Below are 20,011 nucleotides of genomic sequence, written 5' to 3' on the forward strand. Positions count from 1 at the left end.
ACTGGCCCGTATATCTGGTAAAGTGAAGCTGTATTCTGAGTAGCTTTGCATTGCTATTTTCCAGTACTAGGTAAGTTTGTTTTGTTTTGCTTTTTTTCTATGAGCTTTAATGCTCTGAAATATTTCCTTTTAAATGCTGAATTGGATTTTCTTGAAATACTGTTTGGAAAGCAAAAGAGAGGGGTAGTTGGGGCATGGCCCTTGCTGCTTTCCGCAGTGCTCAGTGCAGCCTGTCTCTGAGTGAACAACAGAGGGAGCCAATGGAACAGAGTGCGCTGACGAAGGCAGCCCAGCACTCACATTTTTGTTATTAATGCCTAGAATTTCTTGCTTTGGGAGCTCGGGAATAAAAGCTGAATTCCATATAGGTGTTTATGGCTGTTCTCTCTCACACCATATAAATGTGGCTAGTAAAACGCTTCATTTTTGACAGGCTTAACTTAGAAATAATTTCTAAGCTGAACCTAAATGTAAGCTGTTGTGATGCTCCTAAGTATGTATGAGAGGGGGGAATGGAAATTACTGAAACAAAACATTTCCACCCGGTAATTCTGACAGGAATCTGCAAAACCAGTGGTGTTTGCAAGGCCCAGAGGTGTGTGGACATGGAGAGCGCCAGGCTCGGATACGGACATGGAGCCGCAGGAAGAGCATCTCAGCAGGAGGAAAATGTTTTATGAGTAAGTCAAAAAGGAAAGGGTTTGTCATTCATTAGTGAAATATACATATATATATATATATATATATATATATATATATATATATACACACACATATATTTTTTTCCCCAATGGAACCATGGCTTGCCTAGGTTCTCCTGTTCAAATCCCCACATGACATTCTTGCTATCTCAGTTTCCCTCACTGCTTAATCATTCTTACTCAATTTCTGGCCTAAATTTTTGAGTCATTTTCATGACTGCTTTTAAAGTAACTTTGCACCTATATATGTTGTATGTTTCACCTATTCATGGGCACATTTCAGTAGCAGGTGCAAAAAGCAGATTTTCTGAGAGAAAAGAAAAAAAAAGGGCTTTGGGTAGAATCAGACCTAAATTTAAAATGTATTTTACTTGGTTCTCGCTGTAGAAAACCCTAATAACAAAATGAAAATAGTGCATGTAACTTACCTCTATTTCTCTAGGGTGTGTATCGTATGAGTATCATATGCTTCAGTTTGCGTTAATGTTTTTCTTAAACAAAGACAAGCAATTTGCAGGCATGAGGGGCTCTGCGTTCATGAGTATCTTTCTTTGTCTGATTAAGTGATCTTAAACACCTTACTCGTGGGGCAGGTGGGAGGATGCGCAGTCCCACAGATCAGCCCTTAAGAGCCGCTGCTTCATTAAATCTGCTGCAGAGCTGAAGGGGGTTCCTCTTTTTAGACCCTTTTCATTCCCATGACTTGGGAGAATTTTTTTCCTTCCTGGACAACTGTTTCTGGTGCAGCAGTTTCCCCCAGAACTGAGCCAACTGTGAAGTCCAACTATGATCCATGTAAATCCATATGAATTTATATACAATCCAGTGTAAATTCATGATTAGCACTGAGGGTGCTGAAAAGCTTAAGCTCTCCAGAGAACTTCGTCTTTCTTCTTTTATGCATTTCAAGCAGAAATGTCCTGTTCAGCAGAGTTCTCCACATCATGTACAACTTGGGAATGAGGAGTCTGGCTCGGTGCTGGGTGAAGGTAAGTGCAAGTCTGGGCTTCTGTTGAGATTCATTCTTTCTATAAAGAAACACTGTGAAGATTAACCTTGATCGTCTCATTAATGATATTTATGCACCTAAACTAACATAATCTGTTCATCATTTAATACCTTGCTCTAAAAAGCTGTAAAACCAAAAGTGTGTAAGTGGCATTGCATCACTGGAGCATGCTGCTGCCGAGACATATATGTCTTTTATGAGTGCTGGAGGCACCAGGCCTTTCGTATCACTAGTTGCCAAGCACTTGAGTCGTCCTGCATAGTACAGTCTAACACAGTCTCTAGACAGCAATATAGTGAAATGGCAATCCTGAAATTGTATGCGTTCTTTAATTGTATTTATATATATATATATATATAAAAGCCCCATGAATATTATTTATTATAATTTCCAAATTTAAAAGCTTTTTGCATTAGCCAGGATTTGACCCCAAGTGACATGATTGCATCCTAGCCCCCAGAAGTGCTCAGGAGTTTACATCCAGTCCCACAGTAATCTTGCTTTGGCAGTTAAATGGAAGGCAATGTTTGCAGCAGACCTTTAACAGTAATAAGGCTGATAATGAAATTGCAGGTTTTGGAAATTCCTGCCTACAAATTGAAGAGCTGATGTCCTTCAAGAAAGGAACTGTATTTTTGTACAGAGACTTGTGTTAGGTAACTGATTCAAGTACAGAGAGATTTTCATGATATGGAATGGCTCTGAGCTAACCTCATTCCACTGTTTCCTAAGCTCCACATCAGTCTTAATGCCAAAATGCCTTTTATGCTACTTGCAAAAGCCCAAGTTAGGTCACGGCTTCCTCTGGAGGCCTTGTGCTGGTGAGCCCCAGAGAGCTCATGCAGAAGAACCTTTGCAGAAAGCAAGCCTGAACATTTCATAGGGAATTAGCTACGTGAATATTTACAACCTAATGTTTCTCATTTAAGTTTGTCCTGTAATCCTAGATTCTGGAATCTAGGATTGAGTGTCAATTTCTGGCAATTCAAAACAGCTTTCTTGAACCTAAAATGGGGTAGGTTTAAAAAAAAATGGCTATTTTATTCTCTCACTTCCAAATGGATGGCTGTGCTCTCAGGACCCAGTTTTCTCAGAGGAGAATGTGCCAGAGTGGCAGTAGGATAAATACTTTGAAAAGAAGCTACCTGGGAAGTCAGAGCTCTGATTTATAGCAAAATCAGATGTCCGTAGTGTCAGATCACCATTATTTTCAATCTTACTCTTATTTTTTTCCAGAAGAAAGTAAAGTTTTCAGTTCCACCAGTCGGTGTTATTTGGCAAAGACCAGGCATTTTGTGCGAGTGGGTCTATGGTCTGTTTTACCAGCTGCACATTCAGTCATCTTACTATTGGTAAATGTTGACAAATAGAAACTTCTCTGGTACATGCAGATCCTTCCAGCTCCCTGAAATCTTCCTTTTCCTTTGGAAAAACAAATAGTGGTTAAACTAATATTCCTTCCTTACTGCACACAGATTAAAACCCCAGCCAAATGAAAAGACCAGCTGCTTGTATCTCTTTTTTGACTATTGTCCCTAACGCCACATTCTCCTCATGCCATCCACCACATCCCACCTCAACTCCATATTTCCTCCCTGATCAATTAGTCTGGAGCTCCAGACTTTCATACCCCAGACCCCAGTTGTATCTTATATTTTGAGGAGAGTCCTCTTTTTCTTCGCTGACATCTGTTTCTTGCAACAAAGCGCCTTCCAAACCTTCCCCAGTTATTTTCCACCCTTCAAGGAGATTCTTGCCATTCTGTTGCTTCCCTTTCAAGCTTTTTGCCTCATTTCTTCTGCCCGTGTTAGTGAGCAGTGTTCAGCACTTGTTTGGTGACGGGGCTTCCTGCAGGAACTTGCTTTGGCTCTTGCCTTGTTCTACTCTTTGCAGTATGACACTACCAAGACCTTAAGAGCATTTTGTCCAGGCTTCTAAAGACAGATTCCCCAACACATCACTCCATTTCCCATGTTCTAAGGGTTGGGGCTACTCGTATATTAGAAACCATCAACTATTCCAATTTGCGTGCAGAAATGAACTCAAAATTTGATTAAAAACATGAGTTGTAGTTTATTAATCACAAATCCTCTATTAGAGGGTAATACTTGTTTGCTTATAGTTGCCTCTTCCTTTTTTTTTCCCCAACACGAGAACAAAAATCTGTCAGTAGGCATAAACATATTAACATGGGCCAGGAGTGGTATTTCACTGTTAAAATATCTCTTGTTAAAATCTTCTCCAAGTGCTGCCAGTTTCCCCTGTTTACGATGTGAAGGCTTTTGCCGACTGTTTCTGTGAGTTCTCTTTCTGATTTGCTTTTTTGAAATGAGTATAACTTCTTGGATCAGGCAGATTTCAGTGTACACATTTGCTCTATGGATTTTATTAATCCATTTAGGCTGATTTGCAACTAAAATATTAAGAAAATATAGTTATGAATGTGCTTCCTAATGGAACCAAAACAGATTTCAGAGAGGAAACATTGAATCACAGCCAACATTTTTTACATCATAAATGTGCTGTTTCTTCTTATTTTCTCTATTCATTATTACATTTGCCATCAATTCATTATTGATAATTAATATTAATTTCATACACTTAATTGACAGTATTACCGGGGGAGGCTAGATCAGCTTCCCAGTATTAAATAATTTTTACCAATTTGTACTCCTCAGCTTGCTGCTTTGCTGATTTCCCACTTGCTTCATCCCTTGTGCACGTGCAGGGAGACACGGTGGGAATCGGGCTCTTCGGAATCGATAACGGGGCAGCGGGAGCCAGCAGGAATGTGCAGCCACCAGGAAGAGCTGGGCAGCTGGATCCACCCGATCCCACCTTCACGTGCCGTGTTTCACTACTGGAACACAAGCTGTTTGCACGGACACGTCGCTCGGATACGTCACGTGGGTATTAAACACCATTCACAATCCTTCCTTTTCAGTACTGTGTTCCCCTTATTGCCTCGGTTCAGACCAGCACACGGATTTTCTGTGGGGACATATTGTGGTAATATTTTCATGCTCGAGGAGGATGACAAAATTAATGGCCAGTCTGCACTTCTGCACACCTTGGTGAGGAACTGGGAGAGGCTGAGGGGGGAAAAAAAAGGTACAGCAAAAATATTTTTGTGCTGGAACGGAGATCAAATATTTTCTCGTGCGAATGAAGTAGAAGTTTTACCTATTTCATACAAGCCATTTTGAAGAAAATTCCTCCTTTGGGGTTTTCTTTTTTTTTTTTTTTTTTTTAATTAATTAAATTCATAAAGGCTGTTTTGCTCCAATATGAGCATAATTACTTCTTAAAGCCCATTTAATGCTGATGAATTTCCTACTCTGATGCTGCTGGGACACAAGAACCTGCGTTAAAACCGCAGAAAGCCGTAAATGCCACAAAAAGCAGCGCTGTCTCAGCACGACTTCTCACTGCCCTCGAGCACCAGCTGAGGCGTCACCTCAAGACAGGCGGAGGGACAGGGACGTGACAGCCACGCACACGGTGTCCCCACGAGCGCCCAGCGGCACCTCGCCTCCGCTGGGAATGTCACCCTATTCCAGCACAAGGGGCAAATGCAGTCCCAGGAATAACGCGGAATTCTTGAGGCTGGCTCCAAATGGCTGTGAAGTCTGGGGGGACTTTCTTTTTAAACTGTCTTTTTTGCATAAAGCATTGGTGAAGTAAAGCCCATAAAATTTACAGCAGCAAATCTAAACCACGTGCCACCTCTTATATAGCTGTAATTCTTTCTGTTACATTTTTTCTATGTCTGCATGTGTCTCTCAGTCCCTGCTGGATGCAGTGTATTAGTTAAATATAAATGCATGATTTAAAGTTAAATGCTATTTTAATCCTGCTTTTGTGCTTATAGCGCATTTTTAATCCTTTGCAACATACAGTATTTTGTGTATATAGTTTTTTAATACTCTGTTATAGAACAAAGAAGCGTATTAGTGTTATAACAGATAATAAAGTAAATATCAGGCATCATTATACTCAATGTCTTGTTTTTACTTCTTTCATATACTTGTAATAACTGTCATTTTAAATGACCTGTTATTTTCATTTTCAATTATCAGATCCAAAATATTTTAAAAATGAAAAATAGTGTAATTTCCTTGAGCAATTTGTTGGAGATAATAGTAACTAATAATACCTTTACTGATTTTGCATATTTTATTTCCACAGCTATTTTAAACAAGATTTATTTCAAGGAAGTCTGTTCCTTAAGTTGTCTATGAGAACACAAAGTTTTTTGTTCGGTCTTTTTTTTGCTTCCCGAATGGATACCTTCAACATTTACAACTAAGAGAAAGGGGCATCGCATTTATTTGCTTGCCAGGAGAATTTGTGTGTAAATACATTGATTCACTGTGACAATTAGAAGTTTTATAGGCAGGAGGACGAGCCCTTTCAGGCTGTTTGGATTCCCGGCTCCGGGGAGCCTGACCCCTCGGGAGGAGCAGGACCCCGCTGGGCTGCAGTGAAAGGTGTTGTGATGGCCAGTGAAAAGCTGACGGGCTTCGTTCCTGTAACTTATTGTTTTTCAAGGTTTTTGATTTGTCTATGCACTCAACTTTCCTTGCAAGTTCACTGATAATGATGCGCTGTTCCTCAAAGCCTTCAGCAGTATCACCAATGCAAAGGGGGAGGTGAGCAAGAAAGCTGATCAGCGCCGTGTCCAACAAATAAAAAGGTAAATTTTAGAGAAAAGACAGCTCCGTGTTTTCAAACTGAATACAATAGTTGTGACTATTCAAATTCACTCGGGGATAGTTAGCTCATTTTGCTGTTCTGGAAGCAGTGTTTGTAATTGTAAAACTTGTGCTTTTTCCTCATCGCAGCTGAGGGCACGCTTAGCGGAACACGCTGACTTCATGCTGGGGACAAAAACACAGCTTTCCTGGTGTGTGCTCTGCTGCTGAGCACGGAAGAGTTCGAGCCTGATGCAGAGTCTGAGACCAGTTCTGGATGTCCTGATGCTGCAGCAAGAGGAGTGCAGAAAAGCAGTGGTGGTTTAGTGACTTGGGAGCATCATTTTGGGGGAAAACTAGGAGAGAAGCAATCCTACATAGGAAGGGAAGAGTGTAGAAACGTAGAGAAGTTACTCTGCAACCATTTATTATGATTTTTTTGTATCTTTCAAAAAATGTGATGCTGGTAACTCTTGAGGACAGGAATTAATGGAGCACTGGTCATAACTGTTGTGATTTGGTTTGTGGTGACAGCTCTCCAAATAAAACTGCCACTGAGTTCTGCATGACCTGTGAATGTAGCACTAGAGTTATTAACACTGTTTGTTCAGCCCCATGTTTGAGTCCATGTGCATGGAGAGGAGGGCAGGGAGCAGGGTCATACCTTGCTGCTGCTCAGGAGGTGCATTAGCAGAATACTGCTTCCTCTTAGCAAATATCCCGTTTTGAGCCTATCCTAAAGGTATCTTTTTATATGCTGATTGATAAGCTTATTTTCATTTATCCTTTAAAAAAAATCTGCAAAAACATCCTTGCTCTTTAGTCTGCTGCTCTTCCCCCCAGCATCAGTATCCCTCCAGCTTCTCTCTCAGCAGTCATCCTGCTTAAGTGCCACCCATTTTATTCACTCATCATCTATTTTATAGTGCTTTGTTTAATGTTAAATAGCTCGTATTTGATGACATGTTTGTCAAGTGTCCCTTACCTTTCCAGGCACCGGAGAGCAGCAGGACATCTCCAGCTGCCCAGTGCCCTGCTCTGCAGAAGCAGCTCTGTTATTTTTTGGTGTTGTATCAACCATGTGAAACGCCAGGATCATCCAGGTAAAGCTGCTGCTCATCAGCTTCCCTTCTCCATGTTTTAACCCCTGCCTCGTGTTTGTTTGAAATGCAGGTGCATGGTGCTAGGGAACCCTGATTCCTCAGAGCCAATTCATTTTGTAGGAGCTTTATATGCAAAGTGAGGGTAGTTCCCCAAATGCAAGTTGTTTAATGTCATCAGAAGAAATGTGATATATGTAAATAGATTATATGGGTGTCAGAGAAGTTGGTCTTTTGTGTTCAGAGCTGGTCAGAGCATAGTACAGACTTTTGGGGAATTAGTTGTTGTGCAGAGCAGCCACGGGCCCATAAAGTTTGCAGCTTTCGCCAATTTGGGGATTCTGCAGTAACATTAATTTCTATTTTTAAGTAGGCCTTCTAGCCTCTCTTATGTTGAGAGAAAATTTGAAACGTAGGACCAGCTAACAGGAGTGAAAGATTTGTTTCCGTTGAGGCTTCTGGCCATCAAAGCCTGTTAATTTGTGGGGTGCGTCGAACTGCTGCCTGCTGCTATCCCGCTTTTCGGGGGACCTTTAAACCACTGCGTGTGCCAGCTGGCCGTGCTCCAAGCTCCTTCCTGGCTGCGAGCTTGCTGCCTGCCCTTCCGTGGCTCCTTTGATCCTCCGTATGTTTATGTGTGCCTGTCTATTTATGATTCGATATCGCTATCCGCTGCAGTTCAAAGAAACATCTTTCTCCATTACTCTCTCCTGCGTTGCCCTTCACACTGGGGAGAAATTCCTGGTCATTAGCAGCAGCATTCGTCTTCAAACTTCTCTCTAAATTTCTCCCTTGTGGTGCTGGAGGAAAATTGTCGGTGACTAAACAGCTGGGATGTGATGACTGTTGCCTTTCGTGTCAGCCAGCGCTGCCTTGCAGTGTCCCCAGCCTCCCTGTCCGTCCGTCTGGTGGCCAGCACGTCGTGATGGGAAGTTCTGGCATTTTCGTACCCCTTCTGGCAAAGGGATCCCTCTGTGTGGAAGAGACCGAGGCATGCAGCTGCAGGGCTAATAAATAACAACTCTATTTGACCAATTTCCACATAAAACGGCTTAGGAATAGCAGAGCCCCTGGAGCCCCAGCTCCTCTTTGGGTTCCCAAAACTCTGCTTGCACTAGGAATCTTTCCATGTGCTCACACAATTGGATCAATATAGGAAACTAATAGCACAGTCTAAGGCAGGGGTGGAAGGTGGTTTTGAGCCTGGCCAGAAGTCGTGTCAATTCTCAGTGTTCATTCTCTGCTTGCAGGCACTTGGTAATGTACTGTGGCCAGTTTACAGCACGCAGAGAAATTAAGATGCAATATATTTAGAACAGAGGAAAGGAGGGGAAATGCAGAGTGTTTAATTGGCCTATAAAACTCAGGGTTATGTGCAAGAGCAAAATGGATAGCTTGGAGTGTTTTGAGCGGGATCAGAGGAATGTGTGGGAATAGAAGCGGTATCCCCAGCAGCACTGCTCTCTATCAGTAGTCTCTAAATAGCTTTATATATATATTTTTTTTACATTCTAGCTTAAAAACTCTGAGGACTGTAGGAAATTTCCAGCTTCCATTTAAGCTTCCTTATTTCCACTGGAGCATCCGCTGCTGGGCAGTGCTGGAGATCCATCCCCGAGTGGAATGGGCTGCAGGGAGGCTCCAGGACAGCAGTTTCTCTCCGAGTTGTGCAACGCGTTTCAGAATTGTGGCACTATCTGCTCTGTTCCAACTGTTGTCAAAGGAGTGAATTAATATTGTGCTGGGTTTGTATTCTCATTACAAAATTTGCCTTCAGAATGGATTCATGTTTTGCCATTTTCTGTTCTCGTTACAGTGTTTGTTATGAGAATGAGATATCATAATTTTAATGCCCAGTATAGCCTGTGAAAGACTATAAACATTTAATAGACTCATAAACATAGACTTTAACCTTTTCAATATTCTGGATTTTCATTGGCTACTCACTGCACTGCATCCCTACAGGTTAGCAAGGCTGTAAACAGGAAGGATGGGGATGGCTAGTGAATCCAACAGCAGAAATACCCAAAAGGTCAAAGTGGTGCAGTTTACTATCATCTTCCTTGGAATATATGAGGCGTTACAGCTCTGATACCACATTTTTGTAGCTTACATTGGGACAAGAAGAAGATATGGCATGACATAAATCTACTTTTAAGACGATTGTTCTAATGTGGATGGAAACTAGTACCTACTAGTCATTTACTCATTTACTTTTAACTCTCTTATGGCCACACGAGGTTTATACTCTTCTCTCTCCTTTTCTCTGCTTAGCCTGTGCAAAAAGGTATACAGGAAATAAAGCAGCAATGCCAGAATGAATTCTCTGTGTGTGTTTTCCTTTTCTTTAGGAGATTAGGAAAACCCCATCAAGACTTTCCTACTGAAATAGCTGTTCAGTTTGCTTTTACTCTACATGCTTTATTTTGTATAAAACATCAGAAAATATTTTACAGTCAGGATTAAGGATGTTACCAAGTGAGAATGTACACAGTGGATTTGCAGCCTCAGACGTGCTGCTCTTGGAAATCCTCAGAAATGTGTGCACAGCAAATGGACAAAACGTCAGGCAGGAAAAACTTCAGGTTTTTTTAATGTAGACTTGGGACAAAGGTGCTGTAAGAGGCGCTGTGTTTTACTGAATTGAATTTGAATTGCTGCGTACCCTCTTTCTGTGCCAGGAATGACATCTGGAGTGATTCAGTGCTTGGGAAGGAGGGGACACCTGCGCAGAGGGGCGAGAGCCCGCGCGGCCGTGGGGAAACCTCTGCCTCCCGCAGGGCACGGCGAGGACGGGGACACGCGTCCCACGGGGCTTCCTCCTGGCTTGGGGGAGGCTGGAGTTAACTGGACTGGGGAACAAGGAGCTCCATACAGATGCAAGGTGGTAGGGATGGCGGGAAGGGGAACGCTTGGCCGCGTGCCGCTTGTGCAATAAACTCGTCTGGATCAGGAGATTCTGCAATAGCAAAAACAAATATATAGCAAAACAGGCTGCAATTTTCCTTGTTTCATCTGAAACCGGCCCAATTGGTGGTAACTTGGAAAGGTTCCCTGCTAGGCTCACCTGAAAGCTCAAAAATCCCAGGCTCTAATTTTCTTCTATGCCAGTCCTCAAAATACTTGAATTTAGGCTTCATGCTCTGCATCTAATCCTGATGCAACTGTCTTATTATCAATTGCATGTTTTTGCTGATAAAAGCATTTCCAGTCACATAATCGTGTATTCACTCCTCTATATCCTTTTCACAAACAGATTGTCTAAGACTCGACTGTAACTGTGTTACTTTTTCACTTAGAGTCATCAGGACAGCCTAATTTGGGGTGTGACCTGAGCTTCCTTCATGAAGAAGCCTGTTAAAGGTAATGTGGCTTTAAATCATTAGAATCTAAACATGTGTAGGACTATAATCCTCCTGTAGGTTTAGTAACGCCCAGGAAATGTGCAGGACAGTTTGTGTGAACTCAGATGCTAGCACAGAGTTATCATCTCTTAGGCCCAAGGGGTCTAATGCATTCATCCAGTTTGAATGAAGCAAGCAGCAACAACATGTAATGGAATAATGTTTTACCAGCATCTGCTTTTGTGTTAGAAAGAAAAAAAAAAGGGAAATTTTCTGTATCTGTGAGAGTTTTCTGTCAGAATTTTGATTGTACTTTCTTTTTTTCTGCTCCAGTATTGAGCATTGCAACGAAAGCCTCTGTTTTTCCACAGTAATTGCAGAGAATTTCTGTTGTGGAGTCTGATTCCAAGCACCTGCTGGGAGGCTTTCAATCTGGTTTAACTAGATCACAAGTTACTAACTGTAGATATATGTAGTAGAGCCTAATCCCATAATCTAGACAGAGCTACAAAACCTGAACGGGGAGGTCTTGCGCACAGCTCACGTTACCTGCCGTTTGCACCGAGTCCCACACGGGAGGGAATGCCTCGGATTTAGCCATTCACCCTTCTGCAGTTTATAGTAAGACTGTGGGTTGCTTTTCTTTTCTCCAAAGGCTGAAGCTAAATACGAGAAACAAAACTTCATGCCTTGGCCAAAAAAGAAAACAACTTCAGTTCAGAAATGGCATTTCTATGTTGGGTAAATATTATTTGTACTCGAGGCACAGAAGTCAAGGACTGGTATTTTTTTTTAATAGAGCAGTAGGATAATGGAGAAGCTTCTTTGGTGCTTTAAGAATACTGAACGGTGAGAAAAGCTGCTGCCTTCTGCCATTCCCTGCTAGAAATATGTGTATTTTTAAAAATGCTTTTGCAGAACCAGGCTTCTCAGTGCAGTTTTAATGCTGCTCTAAACCATCACTTTCTAACATAAAATTGACCCGCGATAGCAGAAAGCTGCAAAGCCAGAATCGAGAAATCGATACCACTGTAGCAAAAGGCCAGAATAAATGATATTTACCATTAGCTTTTTAACTTGCTGTTGACAGGCTTTTAACAATGGCAGCTCTGCCTGTCTCTGCTTCCTGTCCTTTCCCAAGATTTAATACTGATTTACCATTTTAGTTAAGGACTCGATTCCACGAATATTTAGAGCCAGACGTAGCCTGTAGCACTAACTGTGAATCAGCAAAGTTACCCACGCAGGGTCCCTCGGATGTAAAATTCCATGGTGTGTAACTATCCATATACAAATCCCCTTTCCATGTACAAATCCCCTTGGAAGCGCAGTGTGTTTAAACTACGGCACCGTTCACATCCCCACCGCATAATAGGGTAGTTTAATCCCCCTGTTTACTCTGTTTTCCAAAGTCTTAAAAACAACAAAACCTTTCTAGGATGAAATCTGACATATAGGTTCTCAGGGTGGAAATAGAAGTCTTGCTATTTTTTAATGCGTTAAATCGGAGATTTATTTAGTTTGGCTCTTTCTGTATTTTACAGTGTTAACAAAAATAGATGCTTGTTGCTTTAGTAAGATTTTTGATGTGGAAATTATTTACCATTTAGACTTTGTACACTCTAATTGCTTTTGATCCTTAAAAATATATATAATGAAAACCAGCTGAAAGACTGCGGTTTAAAAATGGGCTCTTGCACATTTAAAGTAAATTTTATCCTGCAATCAGTCATAAAGATCTTAACTACAGCTATCACATATCCTAAATATGTAATTGCTGTGGAGCCTTTCTGGTCTATTGGTCACAGGATACTAGTTTAGAAAAAAAAAGCAAAAGCAAGTCCAAATTTAGGCCCAGATCTCTGCAAGTATTTTCAGGAGTATCAGCCATTCAGTGGGACAGGTCACCTGCCTAAAATATTATATATGCATTTTTCTAGGATGGAGCTTTCGAATATGATTGTGCAAAGATACAAATGAATAACTTAATTTGCATGGATGATCTCAGGAAATTAAATGGAAACTGCTCTCGTGAGCAAAATGATTAATTATGTCTGTGTTTTGGGAGCGGACCCGTAGCCAATTGGCTGCAATGTGCGTCACCCCCTGCCACGCACATTTCCCAGCTCCTGACGGAACAAACTCCGTTCAAAAGTACCTCTGCCTGGATGGGGATCTGCTGTGAAAACTGGTGTTATATGAATTATATAAATGTAGAGCCCACTAGGACCTGATGCTCCAGCCCGCTCTACGTGAAGCTATGGAATTAGTACTTAAAAATAAATGAATAAGAAAAAAATCTTCATTCTGAAGAATTTTTAAAGTCTCTTGGTCAAACGCAGTCCAGGTAAGGATATATTGGACTGTATTCTGAATGGTCTTTAAGGGCCGCTCCGAAGGGAAGCCGGTGTCTCTGCTTTCATGTGAACAGCTTCATATGGTACTGCTCTTCTTTAAAGGGGAGGAGAGCACAGCTTGAGAATCATTTAAATATGAAGGAAGTCTCAGGTTCTCTTCTTTTCAAATAACTTAAAAAGCAAAGGAGATTCAGCCTCAAAAATTGTTAAAGATGTTTAACACTCTCCATTAAAATCACAAAAGCAATGTAATTCATTGTTATCAGAGAAATTCTTTCTTTCAGCCCTTTCTTCTTTAAAGGACTGTGCGAGATATTTAAGTACCAAATTAGTATCTTCCATTAGTGTTAATGGCTGCTAAGTACACACCATAAATTCTGGGTATGTTAATTCTTCGCTGGGAGCGGTGCCTGCGGAGTCGAGGCCTCCTGGCTCCTCAGAGCAAGAAGCTGCTGCAGATCCAGAGTTTTGCAGCCAGTGTTTTCACATACACACGACACGAGGCAGACTGTAAAACCACCTGGATATGCTCACTCCGGATTTACACTATAAAACCGAGAGCTGGCTGGTAAGGTTATGCCTCTGGGCTCCCTTCTGCTCCTTCTAGGTGTCTTTTAAAAATAATTTGGGGTATTCCGGAGTATCCAGGACCTGAGTGCGAAGCTGGAGCTTCTCTTCCTGGCCCAGGATCGGGGTAGCTCTCCTGGTGAGCTGATGCGGAGGCTGCCCACAGCGCTGGGCTCCTCATTCCTGCATGGAAGGGGATGGGAAGGGAGCGCTCAGCACCCTTGGAAATCAGGCCCCTGCATGCGCATAATGCGCGACAGGAGAGCAAAGGCAACAGTGATCTATACTTAACATTAGGTGGCACAAAAGAGTTTCCTTTGCTCACAGGAATACTGAAATGTATAGGGAATAATGAGCAGAGATTTTATTTTCTCAAAATGAAATTTCCCTGCCTTATTTTTTCTGACTTTCAGGCAGTCTTACGAGTACTTTTGCTTATGAATTTGTTTTTCCTTTTTTTGTATCTCTTTCGACTCTTAACACAAATTATTAAAACCCTGTCTATAGCTGTATTTACGTAACAGCTACATGACACTAAAATGAGCTAATTCCAGTGAAACACCTCCTGTCCTTCCTCCAAACCAGTGCTAGTTTTAAGGTCTTTGCCTCTGAGGACCCTGAATTTTAAGAGCAAGCCTGGCTCTGCAGGGTTTGTTTTCATGCACAGTTTTCTTGTGTTGGGGATGTTCAAAACAGCAATCATTTACTCATGGTTTGGTTAAACAGCCGCCTTTGTACACATTTATTTTGCTCCTGCTCTGGAGTTACATGATATTTTTCCCCCCCTATCTTTCCTTCCTACCCTGTTTTAATCCTTTTTGGAAGGGGGCATAGCTTGTTCTCGCAGGCCTGACGCGGGCTGTGCCTTCACCTCGGCGAGCAGGCAGCAGCGGGAGGCTGCACCGCTGGCGTGAGGCAATTCCGAGCAAAAAACCCTCTCCTTAAACCCCAGGATACCATCGGGGGCTGCATCTCCCAGTCTGCCCTTGAGCAAACCCCCCTCGAGCCCCTTCCTTGGGCTCTGGCCTAACACCCCTCCCCGAGCGCTTCGTGTCCCGCCTCAGCGCAGGATGAGGCCCGTCCTCGCCGAGCGCACGGCGCCGCGAGCCGCGGAGCTTTGCCAACGTGAAAGCGGTTCTTCGCACCAAGAAATAAAGCGTGGCCCGTTGTTTTCCTTCCAGACCCCGCTCGCCAGGCAGCGCCGGGCCCTGCGGCAGCGCCATCACCTCAGCGGCGGGCCCGGCGGCAGCGCCATCACCTCAGCGGCGGGCAGCGCCATCACCTCAGCCGCGGGCAGCGCCATCCCCTCAGCCGCGGGCAGCGCTCGGCGGCGCGCGGCTCCGCTCCCGCCTGAGGTAACCTCCCCGCCGCCCCCCGCGCGCAGGGCGGGCGCTGCCGGCCCCGGCTGCGCAGGGCGCGGAAGGGCCGTTCCGCGGGGTTCGCCCTTCTCCTGCCTCCCGCCCGCACCTCAACCGCCTCCGCGGACAAAGGGGCCCCGGGGGGCCGCAGCGCCGCCGCGCGGGGGGCAGCGGCCGGGGGCTGCGCGCGGCGGGCGCGGGGCTTGCGCGGCACCTGCGGGAGGGCGGGACGGGCTCCCCCCCGCATCGCGCACACATATATACATAAAAACAGATACCGAAATGCATATACACACACACACATATATATATAGGTGCATGTGCAGCCCGCACCGCGCCGCTGCGCCCAGCGCGGAGCGCCCCGGGCAGGTGCGCGGCCTCCGCGGGGAGCCCCCTCCGAGCGCACAAACAACGCGACATCTACGTATGTCATTTTATTTTTTTTTGTAAAAATGTTTATTTAAACCTTTTTATTATTATTATTTGTCCTTTTACAACAATAAAATATTGCGTCAATATAAACCCCCTTGACTAAAACTGGTCGACAACCAAACGTTACAGCGACTCGTGTGTTTCGTTGTTTTTTTTTCTCCGACACCTATTTAGTTTTTTTTTTCTGAAACATTTTTTTCTTTTTTTTTTAAACATAATGCGGGATTTATTGAAAATAAATAATTGTTGGCAACTGCAATAGGCAATTTTGGATAAAATAGTTGAAAAAAGCAACCTTTAATGAAAATAGCGTTTATTATACATCAGTTACTAAATGAATAAACTAAATGATCTTTCTTTAAATTAATAACTTCCAAAAAACGTTTAATATACAAAACTGTACAGTTATAAAGTTGGCAGAAATAGGCAGGTCCTCAGTGTTGAGTTTTTTTTTTTAATTATTATTCTTTTTTTCTCTTTTTTTTTAAGCGCTTACTGAAAAATACTGGAAAAATATAAATGTCGAAAGGAAAAAATCTGAGTGCCGGGAGGGGGGTCGGGCCCGGCTGCGCCGGGGCCCGCGGAGCTGCGCGCTCGCGCACACGACACCCCGGTGTGACTGTTGCCGTGGGGGTGTTGTGTGTGTGTGTGTGTTGCTGTGTGTTGTCGTGGGGTGTGCGAGGGCGCAGCCCGTCCCGGTGCGCGGCTGCCCCGCGGGCTGGCGGGGGAGAGGGGGCGGCTGCAGCTCGGCACTTCCCTATGCCAAAAGGTTTATTATTATTATTATTATTATTATTATTATTTCAGCGTTTAATTGAGTAATTTTTGTTTTCTCTCTCCCCGTTCGCTCTCAGGGAAGCGCCGCAGCGAGCCCCGCACCTCCCCGGGACGCGGAACCGGGCTCAGCGGGACCCCAACGCGGGCGCCTCCCGCGCCACCCCCGCGCACCGCCGACCCCTCGGACCCCTCGTCCCTCTCCCCCCTCGAAACAAAACGCAGAGAAACTGATTTCCGAAGCCAAAGCGCGGGATCCTGAAGGTGTTTTACTACAGACCTCTCCGTCTGGCGCTGCCCAGAGCCCGACACATCTTCGGAAAGGAGCAGGACGGGCAAAAGCCGCCGGTTTGGTTGTGATGCTTAATTTCGGTTCTCTATTTATTCAATTATTTTTTTTTTCCTGGGAGTTGTCGGTGTTGGAGGGGAAGAGAAGGAGGGTCAGGATCGTAACCCGACCGTTATTACTATTAATATTATTTTCCCGTGTGAGGAAGTTGTGGAAAAGGCAGAGAAGAAGCAGGGAGCGACGCGCCCGCTGCCCGGGCGGCCCCGGCTCCTCGCTCAGCGCCCTTCCCGGCGAGGGAGGAGGGTTTGCCTGGTCAATTCGGTACAAATTAGGTCACAAATATTGTGTACAGTTTGTAGTAAAACACCTCAGACATTTAAAAACGCTATATAAGTCTTTAAAAATGCAAAACTAGTCTATTGTAAAACAGATTCACCTGAAATACAGCTGATATAACCAAGGCGCTGGAAGGTTATTCATAGGCACACATCTGTCTTTCCTTTTTTTGTTGTTGTTTTTTTTCCCGTGGGTTTCCTTTTTTTTTTTTTTTTCCTTTTTTTTTTTTCTTTTTCTTTCCTTCTTCCTAAGCGGAGACCGAAAACAAACCTCGTCTGCCAGTAAACGATACGTACCGATCAGCGAAAAGGTTTGAGAGAGAAAAAAAAGAAAAAATAAAATATTGCCCAGACGGTGAGCGGGAAGGAAGGAAGCCCCCCCCGGGCTCCAAGGCTCCCGCTCGGCTTCGCGTCCCCCTCCTTCAGCATAAGTTAAAAGCCCGGCCGCAAATCCGCGCGGCCGCAGTCCGGCCCGCTGGTCAGAGGTCGTGGCAGCCCGTGTCCGTTTTGACGCCGTGCGCGTACACGTCGTGCGGCTGCTGCTCGCCCGGCGGAGTCATTCTCTTCTCTTTTTGCCTCCTGTTGCAAAACCAGACCCGCACCACCTCCTTCTCGAGCTGCAGGCTGTCTGCCAGCGAGGAGATCTCCTGGGCGGCCGGCTTGGGGCACTTGAGGAAGTGAGTCTCCAGCACGCCCTTGACGCTCACCTCGATGGACGTCCTCTTCTTCCTCTTCCTGCCCTGCGCCGCGATCTTGTCGATGCTCGTGGGGCTGCCCGTGGAGGAGTCGGCCTCCTCCAGCCACTTGTTCAGCAGCGGCTTCAGCTTGCACATGTTCTTGAAGCTGAGCTGCAGGGCCTCGAAGCGGCAGATGGTGGTCTGCGAGAAGACGTTGCCGTAGAGCGTGCCCAGCGCCAGGCCCACGTCGGCCTGCGTGAAGCCCAGCTTGATGCGCCGCTGCTTGAACTGCTTGGCGAACTGCTCCAGCTCGTCCGAGGTGGGGGTCTCCTCGTCCGAGTGGTCCTGGCAGTGGTGGGCGCCCAGCTCGCCGTGCTCGGCGCCGTCGCGCAGCCCCGGGTGCATGGCGGCGGCGGCGGCGGGCGGCGGCGTGAGGCCGCCGTGCTCCAGCATGCCGCCCACGGCGAAGCCGGCCTGCGAGTAGACGTTGAGGGGCTGCGAGGCGCCGTGCGCCGGGCTGGCGCCCCACGCGCCCGCGTGGTTGGCGTGGGGCGAGTGGTGCGAGACGTGGGGCGAGCGGTGGTGGATGATGGCGCCCAGCTGCAGGTCCTCGCGGCCCGGCTTCACGTCGGGCTGCTCGAGCGGCGCCGAGGCGAGCGGCGAGGGCCACGCGCCGCCCTCGCTCAGGCTCGTCACCCAGTGGTGGCCCAGCGGGTGCCCATTGCCCGGCACGCCCTGCAGGTAGTCGCCCTGCAGCAGCTTCTGGGGGTTGCGGAAGGGGCTCCCCTGCTGCATGCCCGCCGCCTCGGCATGGACCAGCGAGCTGGAGGCCAGGATGCTGTAGGGGTTGGAGGCGGCTGTGGCCATGGCCGCCCCTACGAGTTATAGCGCGGCGGCGGCGCCGCTCCAGCCTTTGACATCCACCGGCCGCCGCCGCCGCCGCCGCCGCGGACGGGCGGCGCCGCCGGCCAATGGCGTCGCGCCGGCGGCGGGGCCGCGCCGCCGCCGGGCCAATGGGCGGCGAGGGGGGCGGGCCGAGGCGGGGTGCGAAAGGCGGGCGGGCCGCGGCCGGAGCAGGAAGTGAATCCCTCCGCCGGCCGCGGGGCCGCGCCGCGCTGCGCCGCCGCTTAACTCCTTCCGCGCCGCCCGTCCGCGGGCGCGCAGGGCGGGGGGGGGGGCACGGGGAAGGGGGCTGGGGGGGGGGGAGGGGGCACCGGCGCTTAAAGGCGCCGCCGGGAGCGGCAGGTAGAGCCGGGAGCGCCGCGCGGCTCCGCTCCGCGCATCGCCGGCCCCGCGCTGCGTGAGGGCCCGTTCGGGGTGATACGAGAGGGAAGAAAAAAGGGGAAAAATAAGAAAAATGAAAAAAAAAAAAAAAAGAGAGAGAACTAACCCCCCCCCGCCAAAGAGCTTTGCAAAGCCGCGCGGGTAAACCCGAGTGCTGCCCCTCGCCTGGCCAAGTTTGAAAGGCAACCAGGTGCGCGGGGGTAATCAAAAAAAATAACATATATATATATATATATATAAGGGAACAAAAAGAGGGGGAAAAATAAAAAACCGCTGTCCGCACCCAGCGGCGCGGGAGGGCCGGGGTGGCCGCGCAGGTCGCGCCGCCCCGCGGGCCCCGCGCGCCCGTGGGGCCGCAGCGGCGGAGCCGGGAACCCCCCGTCCGCGCGCAAATCCCCCCGTTAAAAAAAATGACCTTTCCGCGCATAATTTTGGAGGTAACCGGGCTGCGTAATTGTATTTGCACTCGCAGAAAGCTGCGGCAGAGTCCCCTTATTGGTTTGAAATTCCATTAAATATATTGCAAGAGCTCCTAGGTTAAGCTTGATTTAAATTTGCATACATTTTCATATATTTAGCAGAAATAAAAGAAGGCTTGCAGCTACCAGAAAGTCATTAAGGCATTAGTTTCTCTGGGAAGACAGATCTGAAGAAAAATCGGGGCAAATTGGGGGGAAAAGCCGCGGAGCCAGGTGAGCTTTCCCGCCGATCCTCCCTAGCGCGGGAGCAGCGCTCTCCTCTTTGCACTTAATAAGCGCAATAATTTCTCGCCCCCGCGGGTGCGGGAGCCGCTGCGCGCCCCATGCGCGCAACTTGGGGCGGCCGCGGCGGGGAGCGGTGCGGGGGGCGCAGAGGGGCCCCGCGGGGCGGCCCTGCGCGCTGAGCCGCGCTGCAGCCGCGGCCGCGGCGGGGAGGGCTGCGGGGAGGCGGATGGGGAGTTTGAGGAGTTTTATTAGCGTCTTTTTTTTTTTTCCTTCCTTTCTTTCTTTTTTTTTTTCCCAACCCCCCCCCCGCTCCGCCTTCACAAGCTTCTCAAAATAAATATCAGCGCGGGGAAAAAAAAAGAAAAGAAAAAGAAAAAAATAGAAAA

General features: G+C 46.5%; 1 protein-coding gene across 1 annotated transcript; it reads right to left on the reverse strand.

Moving 5' to 3' along the window:
* Window positions 1–16,812: 16,812 nt before the first annotated feature.
* Window positions 16,813–18,561, reverse strand: POU3F4 (POU class 3 homeobox 4). Its single transcript, XM_010227525.2, has one exon. The coding sequence runs from the start codon at window positions 18,502–18,504 to the stop codon at window positions 17,440–17,442; it is 1,065 nt and encodes a 354-aa protein (XP_010225827.2). The 5' UTR covers window positions 18,505–18,561; the 3' UTR covers window positions 16,813–17,439.
* Between the last annotated feature and the right edge of the window lie 1,450 nt (window positions 18,562–20,011).

The sequence above is a fragment of the Tinamus guttatus genome, unplaced genomic scaffold, assembly GCF_059628265.1.
Source record: "Tinamus guttatus ecotype Peru unplaced genomic scaffold, ASM5962826v1 Tinamus_guttatus_pri_ptg001087l, whole genome shotgun sequence".
Lineage (NCBI taxonomy): Eukaryota > Metazoa > Chordata > Aves > Tinamiformes > Tinamidae > Tinamus > Tinamus guttatus.

Bases quoted from the DNA above. Each gene is read 5' to 3' on its own strand.
- POU3F4 (XM_010227525.2), bottom strand. From the start codon at position 18,504: ATGGCCACAGCCGCCTCCAACCCCTACAGCATCCTGGCCTCCAGCTCG.